Here is a 25,091-nt window from a genome sequence, read left to right on the forward strand (position 1 = left end):
AACTTGATGCTCAGCTACACCATGGATAAAGACTTGATGCTTGATCATACCATGGAGTAAGTCTTGATGCTAGACCACACCATGGAGTAAGGCTTGACCTTGGACCACACCATGGAGTAAGGCTTGATGCTCGATCATACCACGGAGAGAGGCTCGACCCTGGACCACACCATGGAATAAGGCTTGATGCTTGACCACACCAGAGAGTAATGCTTGATGCTCGATCATACCATGGAGTAAGGCTTGACCCTGGATCACACAATGAGTATGGCGTGACCCTGGACCACACCATGGAGTAAGGCTTGATGCGTGACCACACCACGGAGTAAGGCTTGACCCTGGACCACGGAGTAAGGCTTGACCCTGGACCACACCACAGAGTAAGGCTTGAAGCTTGACCACACCATGGATTAAGGCTTGACCCTGGACCACACCATGGAGTAAGGCTTGACCCAGGACCACACCATGGAGTAGGCTTTATGTTTGACCACACAATGGAGTAAGGCTTGACGCATGATACACCATGGAGGTAGGGTTGACGTTCACTCACACCATAGAGTAAGGCTTGATGCTCAATACACCAAGGCTTGGCATGTGATCACAGTGTCCACTGTATTGTCATGGATATAAAGGGCGAGTTGGCTAACCACTCAAGATAGTGTTTTGGGGCCCACAGGAAAGTACCAAAGACTGATACTGCCTTATAATGCGTGTCTGCCCAGACCCAAGTAAAAGGCCTGATGCCTGTCATATAGCGCCTGACTCTGCCGCACACGGATTCAGGACACATGTATATATCAATCAGACACATGCACACCACTAAACAAATATAAGCCAAATATGCATCCAGTCATAATAACGCTTTACCGTGTGCAACATAAGCGTACTCACTCAGACGCTGTCACTCAGAAAGTAATCAAATAAATCCTTAAATAATAGTCAACGTTCCAGCCAACGTTACTTAAATATTTGTGAATAGCAAAAGTCTAAATCGTGGGGAAATTCAGAGTTAAGGTTCAGATGCACCATTAAACGATAATTCAGTTAGTGAACTTAACCAGAGAGCAAATTGACTAACACATGAGTTAAATTTCTGTAAAATATACTAATTCATACTCCGCTAATAAACATGCACAACCCCAAAATAAAATAAGGAACTTTCAAAAATATGATAAAGAAAACAGTTAGAACAATAACCAAAAAAATGAAGAGACTGTTATTGCAAAATTCAGCTGCAAGTAATTTAGAAGAAAATTCAAACCTTTAAATAGAACCTGGTTATTGCTGTTAACACACTTTGGTAGAAGTTAAGAACGACAATACATTTTAGTATAAGACTGATTCGCATCTTTTAATCGTTAATGTTATTTTTCATTATTCATATAATTAAATTAAAATGGCAAAACAAAAAGATCTTGGTAATTGGACATGGAATGTTGTATTCGTACCTTAACATTAGAATGTTGCCTCTTAAAAAGGATTTGATCTGCTCTGGATGTGTTTTTAATGTTTTTAAAACATGATTTTTCAATTGACAAACAGTCATATGCAAACCCCTCTTTGAACATTTTTCGCAACTCTATAGTAGCAGTAGTCATACACCCAGAGGCGTCGCAGGCGCGAGTGCTCAACCAGATGAAACCAGTTCTGGGGGATATAAATGTGTATAAATATATTTATATATACTGCCGAGCCTGTTTGTAACAGCTGCCGCTTCAGATCGTGGGGGGAAATGAAGGCAGATGATTCTATTTGGCCTGTGCCCCCAGTACATTTCCAAAAGCCTCTGTGTGTACGCAGTGTAATGAACAAATATATTGGGATGGCAGAGAATCAGTCGGGGCTCAGTGCACCGCCGGCGCGCGCCGGGCTGGGTTAATGGGGGTGCAAGGCCGCTACACCGGGCACCCTTCAGAACCGCTTAAGAAAAGAATTTGTCTCTTCTTGCCCCCCTCCAGGCTCCCCAGGGGCATCCTGAACAGAGCCCATGATAAATGAAAGTGTATTTTATTAATAACGAGCCAGGGCCGTGAAGCTGGTAATACTGCAAGCGCTGGGTACTCGGCACGTGAATAAAAAACAACACGGTTTCCCCGACATAGGAAATCTTAGGTGAATGGACCGCACTGCTCTGTGGTGATTAAAAAGACGCGTCCGGGAACACTATTTGTGGTAATGAACCGGTCCTGATAGCAAAGCTTTATTGGAAATGCGATTTCTGGGCCGGGTGGGGCGGCGGCGGTCTCAGCCCTCCCTCTTGAAGCGGCGTGGCCTGCTGATGAATCATGTACCTCATAACAGCCAACATCATGTGGCTTGATTAAATCTCATAAATCGAGCCGGCTGCAAGATGGCGGCTTCCCTTTACTGTAGTAGCCTAAGTGAGATTTTTTCTCTTTCTGTGGGATTCAACATGGCTTGGCGTCTGATGCATAAAAGAGGGGAGAGCTGGACAGGGGTTGTACCCCAATGAGTTTTCACATGTCCTTGAAAGATTATCATACATGCATTCTGTTTTGTGTGTGACCATCCATCGCTGCAAACTCCTGCCATTATCAGTGATTTAACCCGACACTCCTTCAGGTTTCTGTTGTGATACAGAGTAGCAGTCCAATGTCTCTAATGTCTACTGTCAAAACATACATTCCTGCAGTTTGTAAACACAGACTTCCGCTCTTTTGCTGCATCGCTACTTGTGATCTGGGCTTTTTTTTGCTGTTTCATCACTGATTCTAGCAGTTTTGTTGTCATTGTTGTGGTGTAGTAGAAAGGCATAGATTAGGTACCTGCAGTATCGTCATTGCCGTTACAATGTAGCAGAACAGCTGCACAGTTTTTAGCACAGGTACCTGCAGTGTTGTCATCGCCGATACAATGTAGCAGAACACCTGCAGAATGTTTAGCAGAGATATGCCTGCATTGTTGTCATCACCGTTACAATGTAGCAGAATGGATGCACAGTTTTTAGCACAGGTACCTGCAGTGTTGTCATCGCCGATACAATGTAGCAGAACACCTGCAGAATGTTTAGCAGAGACATACCTGCATTGTTGTCATCACCGTTACAATGTAGCAGAACAGCTGCACAGTTTTTAGCACAGGTACCTGCATTCTTGTCCTCGCCGTTACAATGTAGCAGAATGTCTGCACAGTTTTTAGCACAGGGACCTGCGTGTTGTCATCGCCGTTACAATGTAGCAGATTGTCTGCACAGTTTTTAGCACAGGGACCTGCGTGTTGTCATCGCTGTTACAATGTAGCACAACGGCTGCACAGTATTTAGCACAGGTACCTGCGTGTTGTCATCACCGATACAACGTAGCAGAATGTCTGCACAGTTTTTAGCACAGGGACCTGCGTGTTGTCATCACCGATACAATGTAGCAGAATGTCTGCACAGTTTTTAGCACAGGGACCTGCGTGTTTTCATCACCGATACAATGTAGCAGAATGTCTGCACAGTTTTTAGCACAGGTACCTGCGTGTTGTCATCGCCGTTACAATGTAGCAGATTGTCTGCACAGTTTTTAGCACAGGTACCTGCGTGTTGTCATCACCGATACAATGTAGCAGATTGTCTGCACAGTTTTTAGCACAGGTACCTGCGTGTTGTCATCGCCGTTACAATGTAGCAGATTGTCTGCACAGTTTTTAGCACAGGTACCTGCATGTTGTCATCACCGATACAATGTAGCAGATTGTCTGCACAGTTTTTAGCACAGGGACCTGCAGTGTTGTCATCGCCGTTACAATGTAGCTGAACACCTGCACAGTTTTTAGCACAGGTACCTGCGTGTTGTCATCACCGATACAATGTAGCAGGATGTCTGCACAGATTTTAGCACAGGGACCTGCAGTGTTGTCATCACCGATACAATGTAGCAGATTTTCGGCACAGTTTTTAGCTCAGGTGCCTGCAGTATCGTCATTGCCGTTACAATGTAGCAGATTGGCTACAAGCAATTACTGTTTTAGGCATTTGCACCAGCAGTTTGTCTGTTCGCACACTGCAGAACATATCCTTCATAATTTCTGATATTTTGCCTGCTGTCTGGCAGTTCAGCAGACTTTCCTGTACTGTCTTCAAAGACAGATTACTGCAGCTGTGTCTTCTGTGCTTCCATGGTACACAGGGCCTTCCAGTGTTGTAGCAGAGTTTTATGTTGGTTAGTCTGTTGTCATGCTGTGCGGCACACTTCCCTGCATTGTGTTGGTGTCATGCACATTCATCGTGCTCTACTTAAACTCGGAATACTGCAGTTTTGGTTAGGGGCTCTTGCAAGGAAGGCACCTACCCCCTCTTTTTTGTCTCACACAGAACAGATTCCTGCAGTTTGGTCGTCCACAATACAATAGGATGCTTTCCACTGGCTTCGCATGGGTTCCTGCTGTTCTGGTGACTCTCGCACCATGCAGAATGCCACTCCCTCTGTCCTTTTCCCACTAATCCCTGCATTTTAGGTTGAGCGCACAAGAGCTCTGACGTGTTGTGATCTATCTGTGGGCTTTTAACCACGCCCACTGCACGCCCATCACTGTCACTCGTTCATGCGCTTGCCTTTCAATAATCCTTTGTTATCATTGGTAAATAGTTTACGTTTGTCCCTCCTTGGGGCGGTTTTGTTACTGCCTTGGCCATCAACCCCTTTACATGATAATTGCACGGTTGCCGATACGTTTGCTCGCAGTCAAAATTATTTTTCCATTTGTGTCTCTCCTTCGTGCTCATGGCGGCCATGGCGCTTTGAATCGGCGTGCTTATGTCAACAGTTTTACTTTGCATTTTCAATTCATGTGGCATGAAAAGTCCAGTTAGGATTTTACAACGCTAATAGCTCTAACCCAAGCAAATGCGAGACCCATTGTATTGCAAACGCTTGTTTATTTTCCTGTTTTGCGATGTGTCAGTGTTTTCTGCACAGACTGTCATCCTTTGAAGGATGAAACGTTAAGCAGACCCTGTTGGGATTTGAACCTGTGACAATGAGGTCAAACACCGATCCCTGGAGTGGATGCGTTTTTCGACTGAGATAATGTGAGGGAGGAGCTGTGTCTTGTGCTGCAATCCTTGTGTCTTCACGTGACGCCAGTTACACTGCATATGGGTACTCTAGCACGATCCTTACACGCTACATGAGCGTAACAATACAACATGGTTTCAAACAAGTGGATGTGCACCCATGCACAAAAATACACACTCAGGGTGGAGTGAACAAGGTCAGTTATGAAGGAATGAGCAGACTTTCCAGTAAGGGTTCAGGAGAATGGCTGCCCCTCCCCCGCCAAGACCACCTGATATGGATACTCATAAAAATGGCTGCCGCCCTGAACTGAACATTAAGCCACCACCAGTTACCAGTCTGCTCACAGCCTGGTGGGGGAGCTGGTAATCATCCTTCATTAGGGGAGATCTAGAAACATGCAGAAACCCACGAAAATAAGTGTTAAAGTCCATGTATGGCTTGAGCTATGAGGCAGGTTAGACAACAGCAGGAAATTAAGGCCATCAGTGAATACAGCAGTTCTGGCAAAATTGTAGTAATGCTGATGGAATTTGCAAGAATCACAAATTTTGTGTTATGCGAAATTCAAGATATTTTTCATTATGCGATTTTGCTTAATTTCTTTTAAGCGCTTGTGCACCTTGCATGAAAATGTCTCACGAGACAGTGGAATACTGGTACTGACAACTAAAAAATATTTTTTGAAGGGTGATCTCACCCAATTTTGTGAAATTTCCATGAAATTTCACAGAAAACAATGATGTGATTTCACACACCCTTGAATTGCAGGCAGTGAAATAAAGACTGGGACAGATAGAGCAACACTTTTGGGATCTGACTATACAGAAAGCCTGTTGCACAACGAGAAGCCATGCTCAAAGTGCAAGGATCTGTGCTCACAAACAACACAAGCAGTGCTTAATTTGAACCAGTGGTGCCCGGTGCTTGGCACCAGCAGTTAATCATCAACACCGGCGCTTGTGATTGCCTGCCACAAGGTGGCGCTTTCTGGCTAATTTAGAGATGACCACAACAGCATTTAATTATTAATTCAACATGCAATATAAATGACTATTACCTGCCACCCACGCCATTGTTATAGCTTTGAGGGCCTGGAATAGTCTGAATTGTCACAATTGTAAGTGTGTGCTTTTTAGTAGTTGTGTTAATGTTGTCATTGGCAGCAAGTAAGGGGCAATGTGTGGTGGAACCTCAAGAGTAGAACTCTTGCAGATATTTATTTATGTATTTTTTTGTTAACAAATTAAGCACTGAGCAGAGTGTGCCACACCAAGACAGACAATTTCTTTTCAAGGACAGGGCACTGCATAAGTGTGCTGCACATTCAGGTATCAATTCTTCAGGAATCTGTGTCTAAAAACTGCAAATGAAAGGCTATTACCATAGACTAAGGCCTTCTGCACAGCTGTCGGGGCCTCTGTTACCCCGCTGTCTTCTTCCTGTGAATCACCAGTATATCACGAAAGATGACGTTAAGACTGAGGTGGCAGAAATATCTGGACACCCCCTTGTCACTCCTCATTTTTAAATACTGCACAGAGTGGCTCATATGTTGACTGTTTTATTCAATGCAGAAGCATAGTTGCCTTTCTAGGTTTATACATCTGGAGCATGTGTACGCATAGTCTGGCTGTATAAATCTTTTTTTGAACCTGAATATTTCATTGCTAGCAGGGAAAGGGGCCTAATTTCAAGAGAAATTACTCCCTTTTGGATGTTAAATGGTATGTTATTCGTCATAAAAAGGCACTATGGATGGAATTCAGGGAGACGAACCACACTATATTCTGCTGTTAGGCGGGGGCACTAAAATATTTGGGTGAAATAAACTTCATGCTTTGATTTTGTGGAGATGATGGAGTTGGCTTGAGGACATTTTTTCATCTGCTGCAGCCTCAGTTGTAAAAGGTAATGTGAGTGGACAGGCAGTTTCTGCAGTCGATGTGCACGTACCTTACATATAGGACTTTGGGAATTCTATAGGTTTCAGAAGAGAATCCTTCCACTGGTGGTCTGTTCTGGACAAGAAGTTGTGTCTCCTCCACTACTAAACACCACAACAACGCAGGAACCTGCCTTCCAAGATAGTGTAAGTAGACCGGCTACACAGCAATACAACACATCTGGAGAGAGTTGTGGGTGCCGTTGCACAACTGTGCACATCAGGTTCATTTGCACGTCACCAGAGAACAAGAGAAAGATGAATACATTCATGTGGCCACACCGGACACAGAAGTCATACCTTGGCTGTTGAAGCCCTTAGTCCCCTGGGCCACACAACTGCGGTGCCCGTGGGACTCTCACAGATGGACAACATCTGCACACACAGGCTTTCTGCCGTTCACTTCCATGCACCACTTCTTTGAGTGTGCTTGCTGTGTGGTGATGATTTCTGAAACACCAACAGCCCCAGAGATATCCTCAGTGCAGCTAAATAGAGAGAGCCTCCAACCCTTCTTGGTCAAGTCCAGGGAAGGACCTTCTTTAGGGTTCTTCAGACCATTTCCAGTTCTTAGTCATGGGGTTCCATGCTTTTGACCCGGTACATTGAACATTCCACTATCCTTTGACCCTTTTTAAGATTCTTTGGTCCATTTCCAGTTTTTAATAACGGGGTTTCATGCTTTTGACCCGGTACATTGAACATTCAACTATCTGGTGACCCTTTTCAAGGATCTTCGGTCCATTTCCAGTTGTTAGTAACGGGGTTCCATGCTTTTGACCCGGTACATTGAACATTCCATTATTCGGTGACCCTTTTCAAGGGTTTTCGGTCCATTTCCAGTTGTTAGTAACGGGGTTCCATGCTTTTGACCTGGTACATTGAACATTGCACTATCTGTTGACTCTTCAAGTGTCTTCGGTCCATTTCCAGTTGTTAGTAACGGGGTTCCATGCTTTTGACCCAGTAAATTGAACATTCCACTATCTGTTGACCCTTTTCAAGTGTCTTCGGTCCATTTCCAGTTGTTAGTAACGGGGTTCCATGCTTTTTCCCCAGTACATTCAACATTTCACTGTTCATTGACCCTTTTCAAGGTTCTTCGGTTCATTTCCCATTGTTAGTTGCTGTGGGCTCCCTGCATTTGACCCAGTACATTGAATGCTTCACTGTCCGTGAAACCCTTAGTTTCCATGATAAGCAGATGGGACGGGTAACATATCCAGAGGGGGGATGTGGTGTGGTGCAGAGATGTTCTTGTGTGAACAGTAGACAGAGAAAACATAGAAGACACACAGACAAGTTGCATGGTCTTTGGCCATCAATAGCCTATACACAGTTTTAATAGATTGTCTACTCTTAATTGTGTTTCGACTCTGGATGCATGGTATAGTGCTTTGGGTTAGCTCTAACCTTTCAGTGTGGGGCAGGATGAGGTCACATGAGAAAGTGACCCCCAGACATGAGAACCTGGAACAAGAAACAAAATCACAATATGGACTCTGCATAAAGTGTTTTATGTGACCCTAGCACGTTCTAGTGTTAGAATTTAATTTCACGATGGGTCAGGGTAAAGTCAGTGTGTTGGGGAGCTGGTCTATAGTGATGTCACTGTGTGTGGATTCATCTAAATGGGAGCACAAGTAACCTTCAGCCCTGCCAGTTTGTTTCACAGGTACGTGCCGTGCTGCTCCAGTCCAAGTTTTTCTTAGAATTCTTGGAATTGTAGTCTTGTTTATTCCATTATAAAACAGAACTACAAGTCCCAGAATTCAAAGAAAAAACCTGGACTGGAGCAGCACTTCACGTATGGGCCTGGGAAACTTGGCAGCTCTGGGACATGCGAGTCCCACAACATTGAAACTTATTTGTAGGGGTGCGTGGAAAACTCCTCTCTGCCAGCGGAGATTCCAGAGTTTTGCCACTCCACGTTCCAAGTGGAGCACGGAGCTTGGCAAACTCTGCCCACTGCCGACAGAGCGGAGTTCACTGGTGCGCTTGCCGCTTTGGTGATGTAGAGATTAGGGAATAATTCTTTGGTTTAATAACACCCCAGTCCTTTTGTAGGCGAGGCTTGACTGGCATTTTTTCATGGGCTGGTTGAGCTTGTTTTCACACCAGTACCTGTTAGGGTGCTGTTGTCCTCACCTGGCCCAGAAAGATCGTTTGTGGCAGCGCTGCTTAACTATGTGTCAACTTATTGCTTGTCATCGGCTTCCGCTCCGGACATGAAATTAAAATTAAAAAATTACACTTTTGGAATAGTGAGACTGTTACATAAACATTGTATTGTAGCTATTAATCCCTTCGCTGCCAGGCCTTTTCCCCCTCAGGTGCCAGGCCTTTTTTTGGCTATTTGGAGCAGTTCGCGGTTAGGCCCTTATAACTTTTTGTCCACATAAGCTACCCACGCCAAATTTGCGTCCTTTTTTTCCAACATCCTAGGGATTCTAGAGATACCCAGAGTTTGTGGGTTCCACTGGAGGAGACCAAGAAATTAGCCATAATACAGCAAAAGAATTCATTAAAAAAAAAAAATGGGAAAAAAAGGCTGCAGATGAAGGTGTGTGTTTTTTTCCCCTGAAAATGGCATCAACAAAGGGTTTGCGGTGCTAAAATCACCATCTTCCCAGCTTTCTGGAACAAGTAGACTTGAATCAGAAAACCATATTTTTCAACACAATTTTGGCTTTTTACTGGGACATACCCCATTTGTACTATTTTTTGTGCTTTCAGCCTCCTTCCAGTTAGTGACAGAAATGGGTGTGAAACCAATGTTGGACCCCGGAAAGCTAAACATGTCTGGAAAATAGACAAAATTCTGAATTCAGCAAGTGGTCATTTGTGTAGATCCTACAAGGTTTTCCTACAGAAAATAACAGCTGAAATAAAAAAAAAAATTGAAATTGAGGTGAAAAAAACAGCAATTTTTCTCCGCAGTTTACTCTGTAACTTTTTCCTGCCATGTCAGATTTTAGAAAGCAATATACCTTTACATCTGCAGGACTCTTCTGGTTGCGGGGATATATAGGACTTGTAGGTTCATCAAGAACCCTAGGTACTGAGAGCCAATAAAGGAGCTGCACCTTGCAATGGGTTTTCATTCTATACCGGGTATACAGCAATTCATTTGCTGAAATATAAAGAGTGAAAAATAGGTATCAAGAAAACCTTTGTATTTCCAAAATGGGCACAAGCAGTGGTTATTTGCACATCTCTGAATTCCGGGGTGCCCATACTAGCATGAGATTTACAGGGCATTTCTCAAATAGTCGTCTTTTTTACACACTGTCTCACATTTGGAAGGAGAAAATGTTGAGAAAGACAAGGGGCAATAACACTTGTTCTGCTATTCTGTGTTCCCCCAAGTCTCCCGATAAAAATGGTACCTCACTTGAGTGGGTAGGCCTAGCGCCCGCGACAGGAAATGCCCCAAAACACTATGTGGACACATCAAAATTATCAAATACAAACCTACCTTTTTTTGTGGGGGCACCTGCGTTTTTGGTCCTGGGCTCAGCAGCCATCTAGGGAAACCTACCAAACCCAAACATTTCTGACAATTAGACACCCAAGGGAATCCAGGGAGCTGTGACTTGCGTGGATCCCCTAGCGTTTTCTTACCCAGAATCCTCAGCAAACCTCAAATTTAGCTAACAAAATGACATTTTTCCCACATTTCTGTGTGGGATCACTGCACCGGCACAAATTGCCTACCACTCAATGTTCCCCTCAGTCTCCCCGTTAAAATGATACCTCACTTGTGTAGGTGGGCAAAGTGCCTGTGACAGGGAAGAGCCAAAAACATGTCAAAGTTGAGGGGGAACCAAGCGGGTCCCAAAGGGCAGTTTGAAAAAAAACATTTTTAGGATAACAAGTGGGGCATAACTTTTATTGGTATAGATGCAACAATGCTGAGTAGTAAGAATTTTGTGGGTTCCTGCAGCTTCTGCAAGGTTCCATCACAAAAATGTGGGAAAAATGGGTGATTTCCAGCAAAGTTGGAGGTTTGTAGGGCATTGTGGGTAAGAAAATGGTGTGGGTGCATGTGAAGCACACCACCTTGGACTCACCCAGATGTTTAGTTTTCAGATGTGTCTAGGTCTTGCGGATTATTCTACATGGCAGCGTCCCAAAGTCCAAAAAGTGGAGCCTCCACCATTTCAAGTGGGCCGATTTTGAGAGTTAGACAAGCTCTCATGGCCCAAATATGAAATGGCCTAAAAACAATTTGCCCCCACCAGGGGAGCAACCCTTGCCTAAGGGGTCGCTCCCCACATGTAAAACACAAAATAAACAAACAAAAACAAAAGATCCCTGGTGTCCCCGGGGGCAGATCGGCCTAATTATAATAGGTCAGCAGAAAAGGCCTAAAAATATTTTGCCCCCCTGGATAGCGGCCCTTGCCCAAGGCACTCCCCTTATGCAATAAAACTAAAAAAAAAAAAAAAATTCTCTGGTGTCTAGTGGGCATTTCTGCTCCCCGATCGCATAGCGAGCGGGCAGCAGAAATGCAGAGAGAGACATCAAAGGAAAGGAAAGGCCTTTCCTTGCCTTTGATACCTCTCTCGACCTCTCTCGACCCCCTCTATGTGATCGGAGGAGAAATGCAAGGTAGGCCTCTGATGAGGTCAGCGCGCGATGTCATCAGACGCCACGGGGAGATCAGGGGCGGGGGTGGAAGGGGAAGTGATTCCCCCTCCAACCCTTCCCAGGGGCCACTGAGGCGAGGCTCCTCCCCCCATAAGCTTGTCCAAGGACGTAACGGTTACGTCCTTGGTGCCTCAGCGCTGCAGCCAAGGACGTAACCATTACATCCTTGGCTGCGAATCGGTTAATGCTTAAGATGGAAAGCAATGTTAACACAGAGTGAGTATTTTACTTTTATTGCTGAGGGGGTGCATGGCGCCCCGAGGCACATCATCAATGGTAAGAAACAATTGGAACATAAAGAGTGAATCTGCACCATGCTGAGAAGTAATGAAACAGCACCTCAGCTTTCTGGAAAGTCATCATACATAAACGCCGTTTAGATCTGTTCATGCACCATGCAAACATTTTTCGTTAATTTGTTTAAAGAATTGATTGACTCATTGGCCAAAAACATACCTAGTAAATATGGTAAGCGCTTGAGCTATTTTAAAAGGAGTCTGTAATGCTCCATTTCTTAATATTCTGGAGGGTATTGGATGAGTGAATCTCTGTGTGTCAGGGTCCACTCTGCAACTGCTTGTTGAACTGCAACGTGGAGCAGGTCTCTGGTGGCCCGAACCAATACGGAGGAGGTGAAGTGAGAACAGGATTTTGATTGCTTAGCGTTTTCCGTTATTTGCTCCAGGCGTTGGATGTTAAAATAGGGCAGTTATCTTTGTAATTAGGGGTGGCCAAGCAATACTTTGCCAGCTCCTTGAACTCCGCTGAATTTGTTGGAGTTGTTCTGTAATGCCGTGGAATTCCGCAGAGAGAAACTCCGTGAGCTCTGCCCAGGCCTACTTATTTGCAGGTTTCACGGTCTTATTTTTTATCCTATTCTTGTCATTATGGGATGTTTGGTTACTTTTTAAACAGGAGTGGAGCTTGTACCACATATGACTAGTTTATGAATTCTCATTGCAAATAAATCAGTGGAAACTCCATGCTGAGCAAAAGGTGGGCAGCAAGGCTCAAAAATTGGCACTTTGCAAAACTTTTTTAGCTGCTTACACACCTTTAAATCTGCAGCCATCACTTATATGCTGAGGGCATTTTGGGATCTTGCCACTGTGTTGATGTGCAGAGAACTGCAGTCTGGATTAAAAAGAGGGGCAGGTAATGCCTTGGATGGTGCTTGAAGGAGGTGGATGGTCTTTGAAATGAGGTGTATGTGGCCTGGGGGGTGTTTTGAAGCCCTGTTAGGTTTTGCAAACTCAGTGCATAACTGCTCCAAAGCCTTTTCTTTCCCTTCTGCGACTTGCAGTCTTCTTCACTCATAGAAAACCAGGACTGTTAGTCTGAGAATGCAGATAAAAAACCTGCAGTCGCACCAGATAATTGTACATGGACTTGGGAAACTTAGCAACTATGGCTTTGAAAAGGGGGCCCTGGCTATGGCTTTGAAGGAGGGACAAATAAAGGCAAACTATGCGGCATACTTTGGCTCATTTTGTAAGAGATTACTTCATTATTTCATAATTTTTAAACTTGGAAACACTGTCTGGGCATTGGTTGCACCTCATTAGTGCCAGTTTAATACCCAAATTTGCCAATAAGCAAAAGCAAGGTGACCAGTCTAGCTTTGCAAAGGGCCTACCGCTGCGTGGCAACACCTGTCGCTGCATTTAGTAGCAGTAACTTTTTAACAGTTTGAGCAAGAAACAATTTTGTTTGTTAATGTCTGCAGATTATGCTACAGATATATTATGTGGCAAAAGAGGCAAATCTATAATTATGCAACAATCGCTGCACAATCGCGCAATTGAATAGTTCCAGTTTCCCTGACCTGAGGATGCATTGAAGGATCGTGCTTGGATGGAGCTTTGTAATGTATGTCTGAATGCTGCTTTCAGGTGGGTGGTACTCAACAGAGGAAATGAAGTTAGATTGACTTTGTACGGAAAGATCTGGGTAGCACTTTCCAGAGGAATTCTGAAGACATTTTTTATGAGGAATCCTAGATGAGGCTTTCCCCAATGCGTATCTCAATGCATACATGATTTCGTAAGCCAACTAGCCATCAAATTGACCCACCCCGTTCAAATATATGGGAGGCCTGACTCCTAAATATTTTACGCATGGGAGTTTGACACAGAAAAGTTTGAAGACCACTGCCATAGACCCTCCTGGTCCGAAGTCTCACAATCTCCTCAACTTTGGAAAGAAGGGGCCAAATACCTGAGCTTACATCAACCCACTAGAGCACAATAAATATATATATATATATATATATATATATATATATATATATATATATATATATATATATGGAATCCTTTTGTTCTCTGAAATGTGTATGCCCTTCCCAATGTTTGTCAGCCACAAACCTAAGATGTACTTGCCAATGGGCAGCTAACCTCGATGGCACTGTTCTGTTCGTTGAAGTAGTCCATGACAAATGCGTAGATGGTGGTCTAAGCTCACACCAACACTAATGTTTCACTTTCTTGTGTCTCCTCAGCAGATGAAAGTCTCCACTGGGCGGAGCAACAGAAACAGCGAGGATGACAGTATCCGCGGAGCCACCAGTTCACAGCGGAGCAGCTCCCGGGACCGCCTTAGTGATGTGAGTACCCATGCAGCAAACTGCACTGCGCCTTTCATCCTTCAAGGTCAAAGAAATTAGTACAAGAGACTGTTCTTCAAGTATTAACTCATGATAACTTCAGTGGTGGCTGCCGCAAATCTCAAGGGGAGGGGGGTAGGGGACGGAGATGTAGGGGGGAAAAAAAGTACCTTATTGCCGTCTTTGTCTCCTGCTGCCTCCCGCTCCTCTTCCTTCCATTTGGTGTCACAGCATTCGCTGGGACACCAGCACAGGCTCCCCAGCAATCCTGGCACTGCTTACATGCTAAACATAGCATGTAAGCAGCATCAGGATTGGTCTAAGCTCCAGTCACTGCCGCTCAGACACAAGCCTGGGGTCTGTGCAGTTTCTCCAGCCCGGCTGTGTATGCAGCCGGGTTGGAGAAACCTAAGTGTGCATGTGTGTTTGGCCAGCCTCAGACAGCCGGCCAAACACACATGCGCACTTAGTGCACTCTCCCCTCCTCCCAACTGCCATGGCCCATCCCACCCCTGTACTGCTGGCTAAGCCAGCAGATGAAAAATGACTCTTGGCCAGGCGGGCGATGCACCTTCGCCATACAAAGGAGCCACCCCTGAATACCTGTAATGCTCCTCGAATGCACTGCCGTGGCCCAAGCACTATATTGTGTAATGCAAAACCAGTGCGCCATACTTAAAGTATTAAATAAAGTGGTGTGGGGTGGTTTTGGGGGAGCCACTCTTTTGTAGGACGACAGGAACTGAGGAGGGAGCGATACAAAAGCGGAAAGTGGCTGCATTGCTTTCTCGAGCCCTCACACTTTGGGATTCACTACTAGAAAATGTGAGATGCTCTGAGTCTTTACGCCAGTTTCGTGAAAAGCTGAAAACGCACCTTTTCATGATAACCTTTTGTAATCACCGACAGGTTTCGAGGCCCTTTCAGTCTCAGTTCTTGTTCACCTTACACCCCTCTAACTACCCAGTTGTCCCTTCCTTGCCCCCTCCTCTTCTTACACCCCATCTTTCTATCTTTCATTGCACTGTAAAGCCTCCCGCCCCTTCCCCCTTTCAGCCAATGTCTTTCCCCGTGTCTCTCTTCTTTCACATTTCTTTTCCTTTCTATCTTGCCTTCAGAGTTCCCCTCACCTCCTCTCCCTTCTCCATGCTTCCTCCTCCTGGACACCGTTTATTACTTTTCCTCTTCTTGCGTATTCACTGACACAAACCCTGCAGTCAGTAAGAGCCAGAAGTACAAAGCTTTGTAGCAGTCGCAAACTGTCCGATTCGCAGAATTGGGCCATTTGTGACCGCTAAAGAACACCTTTTAATGTACAAAAGGTCTATTTGCGATTCTGTAACCTATTAGAGACTCGGGTTTGTGATTCTGTATTAGGAAGGGGCTTGTTTAGGGCGTCCCTTCTTAATAGCGCCTCGCAGTGGTAGGTGTGAATGTTTTGCGACCGAAATGCGGTCGCAAAACATTGGCATTTTACCACCAACTCCAAATTGGTGGTAACCCATTCACAAAGGGGAAGAGGTTCTTATTGGAACCCCTTCCCCTTTGTGAATGTGGGTGAAATAATTGTTTAAGAGCAGCCAGTGGTCCCACAGACCAATGCCTACTTTTAGAAAATGAAAAGAAAACTTTTCATTTTTCTTTTTGAACCACAGCCTGTTTTCCTTTAAAGAAAATGGTATGCATTTCATTTAAAAAAATGCTTTATTAAAAAGCAATTACAGACATGGTAGTCTGGTGACCCCAACAGGCCACCATCCCTGCCACTGACTCGGTTGTGACCTTTATAGTTTCCCAAAGGTACCCACCTGCCAGTCTGTGCCAATCTTCCTGGAAGTATCGTTGTTTCACTACAGCCAGCCTGCCTGTGCCCAGATAACACATTCCTCCCTGCATCACTGGCGTTGTACCCTTCAAGCGCTGGCACCATCAGCATGCTATGTAATGTTGGATTTGTGAACACGCCAGCATGGCACACGCAGTGCTGGTGTCCTTACTAAGCCATCTGCCAGTCTGCGGAGTAGCCAAGCCCTGACAGCGCAATATTGGCAGGACATGTATGCCCGCCCAGCCCGTCTGCCCCTCGAGGCCTGCCATCTAGTACATTCATGAGCACTTTGGAACTGCGTTGTCAGTGTGAGGGGGCGGTTTCACCTCCTTTAGTGGGGAGGATGGTCCACTCTCGCAGGGGTCTTCGGTCAGCCTTGCCCTGCTGAAGTGGCTGATGCCATGATGTGCCAACCTCATTTGAGTGTGTGATTTTGACCCCAGAGACATTTTGTTACTGATGTGGCATCAGGAGTTGCCTAGGAGTCCAGTGGGTGTAAACTCTACTAGGCCAATGCTATAATTGGTGCCAGACATGGGTGTCCCAAGGGTGGCACTTGGACCACTGTGTCTCTCTCTCACTATTAAGTAAACAGCTCGTCGACGAAGAGAGCAGACTCCTCTCTTGTAATTTAAGACTAAAGCTCCCAGTTTTCCGTTTTTACTGATTTGAGCAGCTAAATACAGACAAAAACAACGTGTTTCCTGTCTGTATTTATTTTTAAAAGTGTAAAAATCCTGAAAATTGTGCTGCATGTGAGTGACTTTTCATGAATTCAAGGCCAACAGCTGTGCAATATGACACCATGGGGAGTTAAAAACAGGATGAGAATTCCTTAAATATAAGCATATGTTAACATATATATGAATTATTCTGATAATAGTTACCTATGGGTATATTGTTTTGTTATATCTGGGTACTTAATTTGCTAAAGAATGGCAGGCATGAAAGTATGACTATATGGCATCAGTTAAGTAAATATGGAAACATACCATTTTACAACTCCCTTTTTTTCTCAAAACTCAAAGTATATATGTATAAATACCAGTGAAATGGCCAAAAAATAAATATGGATAAATAGAGACGGAAATGTTAAAAACATTATTACCATAGAACCGGGAGCCTATTTAAGGCTTGGCGCTCCTATTCTGTTAGTAAAGATGTAGGACAAGGCAGTGTAGGAAGGGAAGGCAGTATGTTCAAGGGGTACATGCAGGGGGAGGGGCCTGGGGCGAAGCAACTGAGTGAAAGAAGGAACAAGGGGAAGGCGGAAGCATGAAGGAGGAAGCAAAAGAAGACGGAAGTCGGAAAAGATACTGTATCCGGCTTTTCCTAGATCCTAACGGTAAGTAAGGGAGTATTGTCTATTTTCAGGAACTCCCTGGAAGAAAAGGAGGACACAAGAAAAATCAGAATCTGGATGCCAGGAAAACCTCAGGACGAACAGGAGAAAAAATAGGAGAGAAAACAGGAGCAAAAACTGGATTCCGAATAGAAGACCAGCTGGAGCGTGACCACCATAGGAGAAGTGTTGCAACACAAAGAGAAGAGAATTCAGTCCCCTTATATACCCCTAGACAGGAAGTGACAAACAGTAAGATGAAAAACGGCCATCTTGGATTGGGAAGAGATTATGGAACTAGATAGGAAAAGTACCATAGTAAGAAGGGAACCAGATGCATGCAGGGAACCAGAAAAGAGAAAGGTATGCTGGGGGAGGCGGGAAAAATGGCTACCAGAAAAAAGAGGAAAAAAGGAGACGGCCGAGTAGTGGACACCAGGTGAGTGGAAGTCCGAGGGGGGGTGGGCCCGCAGGCATCTGAATTTAATACCCGCACAATGCGCAGTGAGAACTGAAACCCAATCCTGGGCTCCCACCCCCACCACAGCAGAGAAGACGGTGCGAGGCCGGAAGAAAGGGGCACAGCTGGCCCCGCGGCCCGTAAAATAGACCACAGCCCCCGCCGCAGCCCGAGCAGGCAGCACTGCGGGTCCCCGCGACATGACAGCTTGACTCCCCTGCGGTAACAGTGGTCGAGCAGAAAGACCCAAGCCCCGGAGGAGGTGGTGTGAAGTTGGTACCAGGTACAAAGTTACTCAGTTATCCAGTCAGAGGTATTAACTTTTGGCAAGCAATCCTCTTTTAATATACATTACAACTATAGTATATTTAGAATGATACAGTAGAAAAAAAAACAATGCTTTTAACCCTCACAAGTTGTGGCCCCAGTGTGTACCACAGCACCTAAAGAAAACGGGGGGTGCAGTGTTATCTTGTGATTCAGCCACATAGAGAGAGCGAACCCCCTGTCTTCAGTTAGCACCCAGTGTGGTTCCACAGCATCTCTTGGTCAGTGTTCGAAGGCTGAAAGGCCGACCAGGCTTGTCCACCGAGGTTTGTGGTCCAGCGCATACATGTTTATGGATCTCCCATGCCACGCTCCACCTTACTGGGCCAAGGGTCTGCCATGCCCTGGAAACAAGTTACTGGACCACAGAGCTTGCCAACATTGCATGACAGCGACACTCATTGATGAAAGTAGCCATCGAAACAGAAGGACAGCCATTTTTGTTGGTGGTGTCCTTGTGTTCCTTGATGTCTCTTTGGACTATCTCTGCTCAGGTCTTGAAGAGCCATTCAAGATTATCACAGCTCTTGGGCCAGCACCTTTGCACTTCCAGGCGCTGTGGGTCTTTGTTTCAGGGAAAGCTCAATGCTTTTCCTGATTCTTGGAATTAGGCTCAGGTGAAAATTAATTTATGCCAGCGTAATCATGTGTAATGTCCATCATTTCACATTATAATTGTTATACGAATTGGCCAAGATTACACCACAGCGAGTAATTGACATTTTGTTCGCTAAAAAAAAACATATAGCGGGCCTTGGGGAGAGCGCTAACGAACAGAATGCCTGCAGCTGTTGTTCGCATCACACACAATATTTTGCTACTGATTTAGTGTAAAATGCATCCTCGTTTCCAAAATAGACGTGAGAATGCCTTTTGCGCTAAACAAGTAGCACAAAACAGCGCCTGGATACCCTTAAGGGAGATTAGCCCCGCTATACAAATCCCGATTGATTGAAAATACCAGACATGTTATATAAGGACGCATAATCTGGTGAATTTTTTTTTTTTTGTTTGCATAATTTGCACAAAGGAAATTATGCAAATTTTACGCAGGTGTATTTACGATGTCAGTGGTTCTTCAATCCAAACCCTTGTGTTATAGTGTAACAGGTTGAAATCTGCTCTATAAGATGTATGTGTGTTCTGAAATCTGCCAGAAGAGTCTCAGAAAGTAGTTACTCTCTTAAAGCGGGTGGGGACACCAAAAGGTGCTTGTTGTTCTGGTGAGAGAAGACTTCTGAGAAAGGATAGAGAACAGGTCAAAAATACATCTATGCGCAGCAGGGCTAGTTCCCTAAAAGTAGACAAGTGCACCTGCTGGTAAGAGTTCTTGTCAAAATGATGGTCGCCACTGGCTGGTCCCTGGAGGCGGCCAGGTGCACCTACTGGTAAGAGTCCTTATTGAGATGATGGTCACCACTGGCTGGTCCCTAGAGGTGGGCAGATGCTTCTGCTGGTAAGTGGTCATGTCGCGATGACTGAGGTGGGGAGGTGCACCTGCTGGTAAGAGTTCTTGTCAAGATGATGGTCGCCACTGGCTGGTCCCTGGAGGCGGGCAGGTGCACCTGCTAGTAAGAGTCTTTGTTGAGATGATGGCCGCCATTGGCTGGTCCCTGGAGGGGGGCATGTGCACCTGCTGGTAAGAGTTCTTGTCAAGATGATGGTAGCCATTGGCTGGTCTCTGGAGACGGGCAGGTGCACCTACTGGTAAGAGTCCTTATTGAGATGATGGTCACCCCTGGCTGGTCCCTAGAGGTGGGCAGATGCTTCTGATGGTAAGTGGTCATGTCGCGATGACTGAGGTGGGGAGGTGCACCTGCTGGTAAGAGTTCTTGTCAAGATGATGGTCGCCACTGGCTGGTCCCTGGAGGCGGGCAGGTGCACCTGCTAGTAAGAGTCTTTGTTGAGATGATGGCCGCCATTGGCTGGTCCCTGGAGGGGGGCATGTGCACCTGCTGGTAAGAGTTCTTGTCAAGATGATGGTAGCCATTGGCTGGTCTCTGGAGACGGGCAGGTGCACCTACTGGTAAGAGTCCTTATTGAGATGATGGTCACCCCTGGCTGGTCCCTAGAGGTGGGCAGATGCTTCTGATGGTAAGTGGTCATGTCGCGATGACTGAGGTGGGGAGGTGCACCTGCTGGTAAGAGTTCTTGTCAAGATGATGGTCACCACTGGCTGGTCCCTAGTGTTGGGTAGGTGCACCTGCTGGTAAGAGCCCTTGTCGAGATGATGGTCACCACTGACTGGTCCCTAGATGTGGGCAGGTGCGCTTGCTGAGAAGAGCCCTTATCGAGATGATAGTCACCACTGGCTGGTCCCTAGTGTTGGGCAGGTGCACCTGCTGGTAAGAGCCCTTGTTGACATGATGGTCACCACTGACCGGTCCCTGGAGACGGGCAGGTGCACCTACTGGTAAGAGTCCTTATTGAGATGATGGGACCCCTGGCTGGTCCCTAGAGGCAGGCAGCTGCATCTGCTGGTAAGAGTCCTTGTTGAGATTATGGTCACCACTGGCTGGTCCCTAGAGGTGGGCAGGTGCACTTGCTGGGTAACAGATCATGTTGCGATGGCAGTCACCACTGCCTGGTTGAAGAGGTGGGCAGGTGCTTCTGCTAGTAAGTGGTCATGCCGCGATGACTGAGGTGGGGAGGTGCACCTGCTGGTAAGAAACCTTGTCGAGATGATGGTCACCACGGGCTGGTCCCTAGAGGTGGACAGGTGCACCTGCTGGTAAGATGTTATGTCGCAATGATGGACACCACTAAGTGGTTCTTAGAGATGCACCTGAGTCCATGTTACGATTTTGATCACTGCTGGGTGATTCCTAGAGGTGGGCAGGTGCAGCTGATTGGAAGAGGCCATGTTGTAATGATGGTCCCCACTGACTGACTCCTAGAGGTAGGCAAGTGTTTTTGCTGGTAAGAGGCCTTGTTGCATTGACGGTCGCCACTAGCTGGTTTCTAGTGGTGTGGACGTGCATCTAATACTGAAAGGCCATGTTGCATTGATGGTCCCCGCTGACTGGCTTCTAGAGGTAGGCAAGTGTTTTTGCTGGTAAGAGGCCATGTTGCATTGATGGTCACCACTGGCAGGTTCCCCGATGTAGGCAGGTGCACCTGCTGGTAAGAGGTCATGTCGTGATGACGGTCACCACTGGCTGGTTGCTAGACATGAGCAAGTGCATCTGCTGGTAAGATGTTATGTTGCAATGATAGTCACTACTGGGTGTTTCGTAGAGATGCACCTTAGTCCATGTCGAAGTTTTGGTCACTGCTGGGTGATTCCTGGAGGTGGGCAGGTGCAACTGATTGCAAGAGGCTATGCTATAATGATGGTCCCCACTGACTGACTCCTAGAGGTAGGCAATTGTTCTTGCTGGTAAAAGACCTTATTGCATTGACAGTCACCACTGGCTGGTTCCCAGATGTAGGCAGGTGCACCTGATGGTAAGAGGTCATGTTGCAATGGCGATCTCCACTGGCTGGTTTCTGGAGGTGGGGAGGTTGATCTGCTAGTAAGAGGTCAAGTTGTGATGACGGTCACCACTGAATGGTTCCTAGAAGTTGGCAGGTGCATCTGATGGTAATAGCCAATGTTGCATTGATTGTCCCTCCTGACTGGCTTCTAGAGGTAGGAAAGTGTACTTGCTGGTAAGAGGCCATGTCACAATCACGGTCACCACTAGTTGGTTCTAGAGGTTGGCAGGTGCTTCTGCTGATAAGAGGTCATGTCGCGATGACTGAGGTGGGGAGGTGTACCTGCTGGTAAGAGGCCATGTCGTGATGACGGTCACCACTGGCTGGTCCTAATGGTGCTCAGGTCCACCTGCTAGTAAGAGTCCATGTTGTGATAATGGTCACCAATATCTGGTTCCTAGAGGTAGGCGGGTGCACCTGGTGGTAAGTTATGTCGCAATGATGGTCACCACTGGGTGGTTCTTAGAGATGTATCTGAGTCCATGTTGCAATTTTGATCACCACTGGGTGATTCCTAGAGCTGAGCAGCTGCAACTGATTGTGAGAGGCCATGTAGTAATGATGGTCCCCACTGACTGACTCCTAGAGGTAGCCATGAGTACTTGCTGGTAAGAGGCCTTGTTGCACTGACGGTCACCACTAGCTGGTTTCTAGAGGTGTGGAGGTGCACCTGCTGGTAAGAGGTCATGTTGCGATGACGGTCACCACTGAGTGGTTCCTAGAAGGTGGCAGGTGCACCTGATGGTGAAAGGCCATGTTGCATTGATGGTCCCCGTTGACTGGCTCCTAGAGGTAGGCAACTGCACTTGCTGGTAAGAGGCCATGTTGCATTGACGATCACCACTGGCTGGTTTCTACAGGTGGGAAAGTCAAGCAGCTGGTAGGAGGCCATGTCGCATTGGCGGCCACTGGCTTGCCTGGCACCCCTACTCTTTGGTTTCCTAGAAGCAAAGGAAGACTAGAGCAGAGTGTTATTGTGCTTGAGATGCTCTGATCTCTTCCAGACTGATACAGACCTCAGGATAAGTGGCAGCTGCATTAAAAATGTCACCCCTGAAGGAATTTAAGCCTGCAGAAATCTATTACCAGTTCTATGTAGTGGAACAAGCTCCGTCAGAGAAGGATGTTTTTAGGTTTTAAAGTTTAGGTGTTAGATGTCACACCTGCGTAGGGCAGACCAGGATGCAGTCACAAAATAGTAAACTGTCACAAACGAGGTGACTGCCACGCAGCCAATCTGAGAAAGGGGCACTGGCCTAAGAATGGGGGTGCTTGGCGCATCTCCTGCATACTTAGCCCTGCACATCATAGGACCTCCATACATCAACAAGCGCATAACCTTCCACCAACAATCAGACAACTGTGTCCACATCCCTCATCTTCTCCGACGCTCCCCAGATCCTTTGAGCCAACAGCGGAGGACGCTCTTTCTCTCAAGTGGTGGCCAAAGTTTGGAAAAACCTCCCACTGATCCTCAGGACCACCTTACTGCTCCAGCAATTCAGAAAAGAACTAAAGCCCTGGTTGTTTGAATGGACTAATCACCAAGCAGCAACTACCAGCTCTCGCGTCTTGAGACCCTCACTGGTGATTTGTTGTGCTTTACAGATAACTGATTGATTTGTGCAGAACCCTGGAGAATTTGGTGGCACTCAAATAAGTATGCAGAATGCTTGTAAAGTGCAGAAATAGCTGTACTGCAAGGGGTGCCTCACCTGGCAGGATGGCCCTGCCACCCTTACTGATCTGGAAGGACCCTTGGCATAGAGAATGGCTTCTTGTAGTGATCAGAAGAAGCTGTTCAGTGGCTAGCAATTTAAGTTTTACATCTGCAAGTAGGAAATGAGGAAGGAGGGAAAGGGAGGGAACCAAGAGACTGTGGTAGAAAGAAATTCTAAAGTACAGTAAAAAGGCAGAGACAAAGGATGTAGGGGACGGTACTGGTGAGTGTAGAAGAGAAGGAATGTACGTATGAAGACAGACCCCTATATTACACCAGTCGTGGCTCGCATTTGGGGGGGAGGCGGGCGGCGCAGGGGGAGTGGGAAAAGGACAAACAAAAACAAACAAAAAAATAATATAAAAAACTTACCTTCCCGGCCGCACCACACCGTCCTCGGTCCTCACTGCAGGCACAGGCTCCCCAACCTGCCCTGCGGCCAGTCCTAACGCTGCTTTCATGCTGCTGGCAGCATGAAAGCAGCATTCAGATTGGCCGAAGCGCCCTGGCTTGGCGCTCCGAGATAGACTGAGTGCCTATGTCGGCTCTCTCTAGCCCGCAACACAATGCCGGGTTGGAGAGAGCCCAGTGCGCATGTGTTTTTGGCCGGCCCGAGATGGCTGGCCATACATACATGCGCACTGAGAAGCACTCCCCATGGCCCCTCCCCTTTTACTATAAAACGATATTAAACATAGCTTGTAAAAGGTTTGTAGCTGCTGCTGGTGGGGGGAGGGAGGCGACACTCCTCCGCCTTAAGGGAGGGCGGCTGATTATACCACAGGTGACCCAATGATCTGCTTCCGAATACTCATCTCACCTCACAGCAAAGGGCCCTGCCCTGGGCCCTGGCAGCGGGCGCCATATTGCACTGCCCACGGGTGCACGTGAAAATGCAATCCCTTGTGAGGACGCGGTATATCAGGTTTAAGGTTTGGAGGGCGAGACAGCCCCAGTCCCCAAGCGCGCAATCTTCGCGTTGGGTTGTATTAATGTAAAATATGCTTCATAACGAAAACCTGTCAGGGAGAGGCCCTCGCGCCAGCCAAATTCAATTGGACAGTTAATTTAGCTTCAAAATTGAAAACACTACCTCCGCTTTGGGATGAAAAAAAAGCACTTTGATAGGCGTAATGTATTTGCTATTAAGGCGCTGAGAGCCCGTTCGGCGGCCGGGAGCGTGGGGGGAGAGAGACAGGGGGTGGGGGGGAAAGGACGCCCGCAAATGTGTTTAAAAGCCGAAAGTATATATTAAAAATGTCAGCCGAAAAGTGCATTTGGCAGATTAAAGCGGAATTTGGCTTGACAGCTCTGACAGCGAAAAGTGACTGGGGGAGGGCGAGGGGGGCGGGCTGCGCGTGCGGATGGTGGTAAAATGGTAACCACTCGAGGCCGTGGGAGGGGGCGTGTGGCATGGGGTAGAAGGGAGGGCCGCCGGGGGTTGGGGGGGCTCCGGGAGTGGGGGGAAAGGCTAAATCCCCGCTGGGTATGTGTTTGTTTTCTCCCGTTTGACAGTAATGGCTTCTCTGTGTGTTATTATTTTGTATCTGGCGTTTGACAGCCAAGGGGCCCGAGGCGGTGGGAGGTACGGGGGCGGGGGGCACCTCTCTCCTGGTGTGTGGAGCTGACTGTGTGTAGGTGTGGACGTGCCTGCGAGGCTGGGTGAATGTGGGAGGTCACCTTAGGGCACGGGCGTGGCAAGGATGCCTTGGG

General features: G+C 46.6%; 1 protein-coding gene across 3 annotated transcripts in view; it reads left to right on the forward strand.

Moving 5' to 3' along the window:
• Positions 1 to 25,091, forward strand: part of FBRSL1 (fibrosin like 1) — a 1,114,915-nt gene that overhangs the window by 543,729 nt on the left and 546,095 nt on the right. For 2 of the 3 annotated variants that reach the window (XM_069215249.1, XM_069215252.1), the window contains exon 3: positions 14,120 to 14,224. In XM_069215249.1, the coding sequence (XP_069071350.1) occupies positions 14,120 to 14,224 (105 nt within the window). The remainder of the gene's footprint in view (positions 1 to 14,119; positions 14,225 to 25,091) is intronic. The other variant, XM_069215250.1, reaches the window with a different exon arrangement.

The sequence above is a fragment of the Pleurodeles waltl genome, chromosome 11, assembly GCF_031143425.1.
Source record: "Pleurodeles waltl isolate 20211129_DDA chromosome 11, aPleWal1.hap1.20221129, whole genome shotgun sequence".
In the NCBI taxonomy this organism is placed as follows: domain Eukaryota; kingdom Metazoa; phylum Chordata; class Amphibia; order Caudata; family Salamandridae; genus Pleurodeles; species Pleurodeles waltl.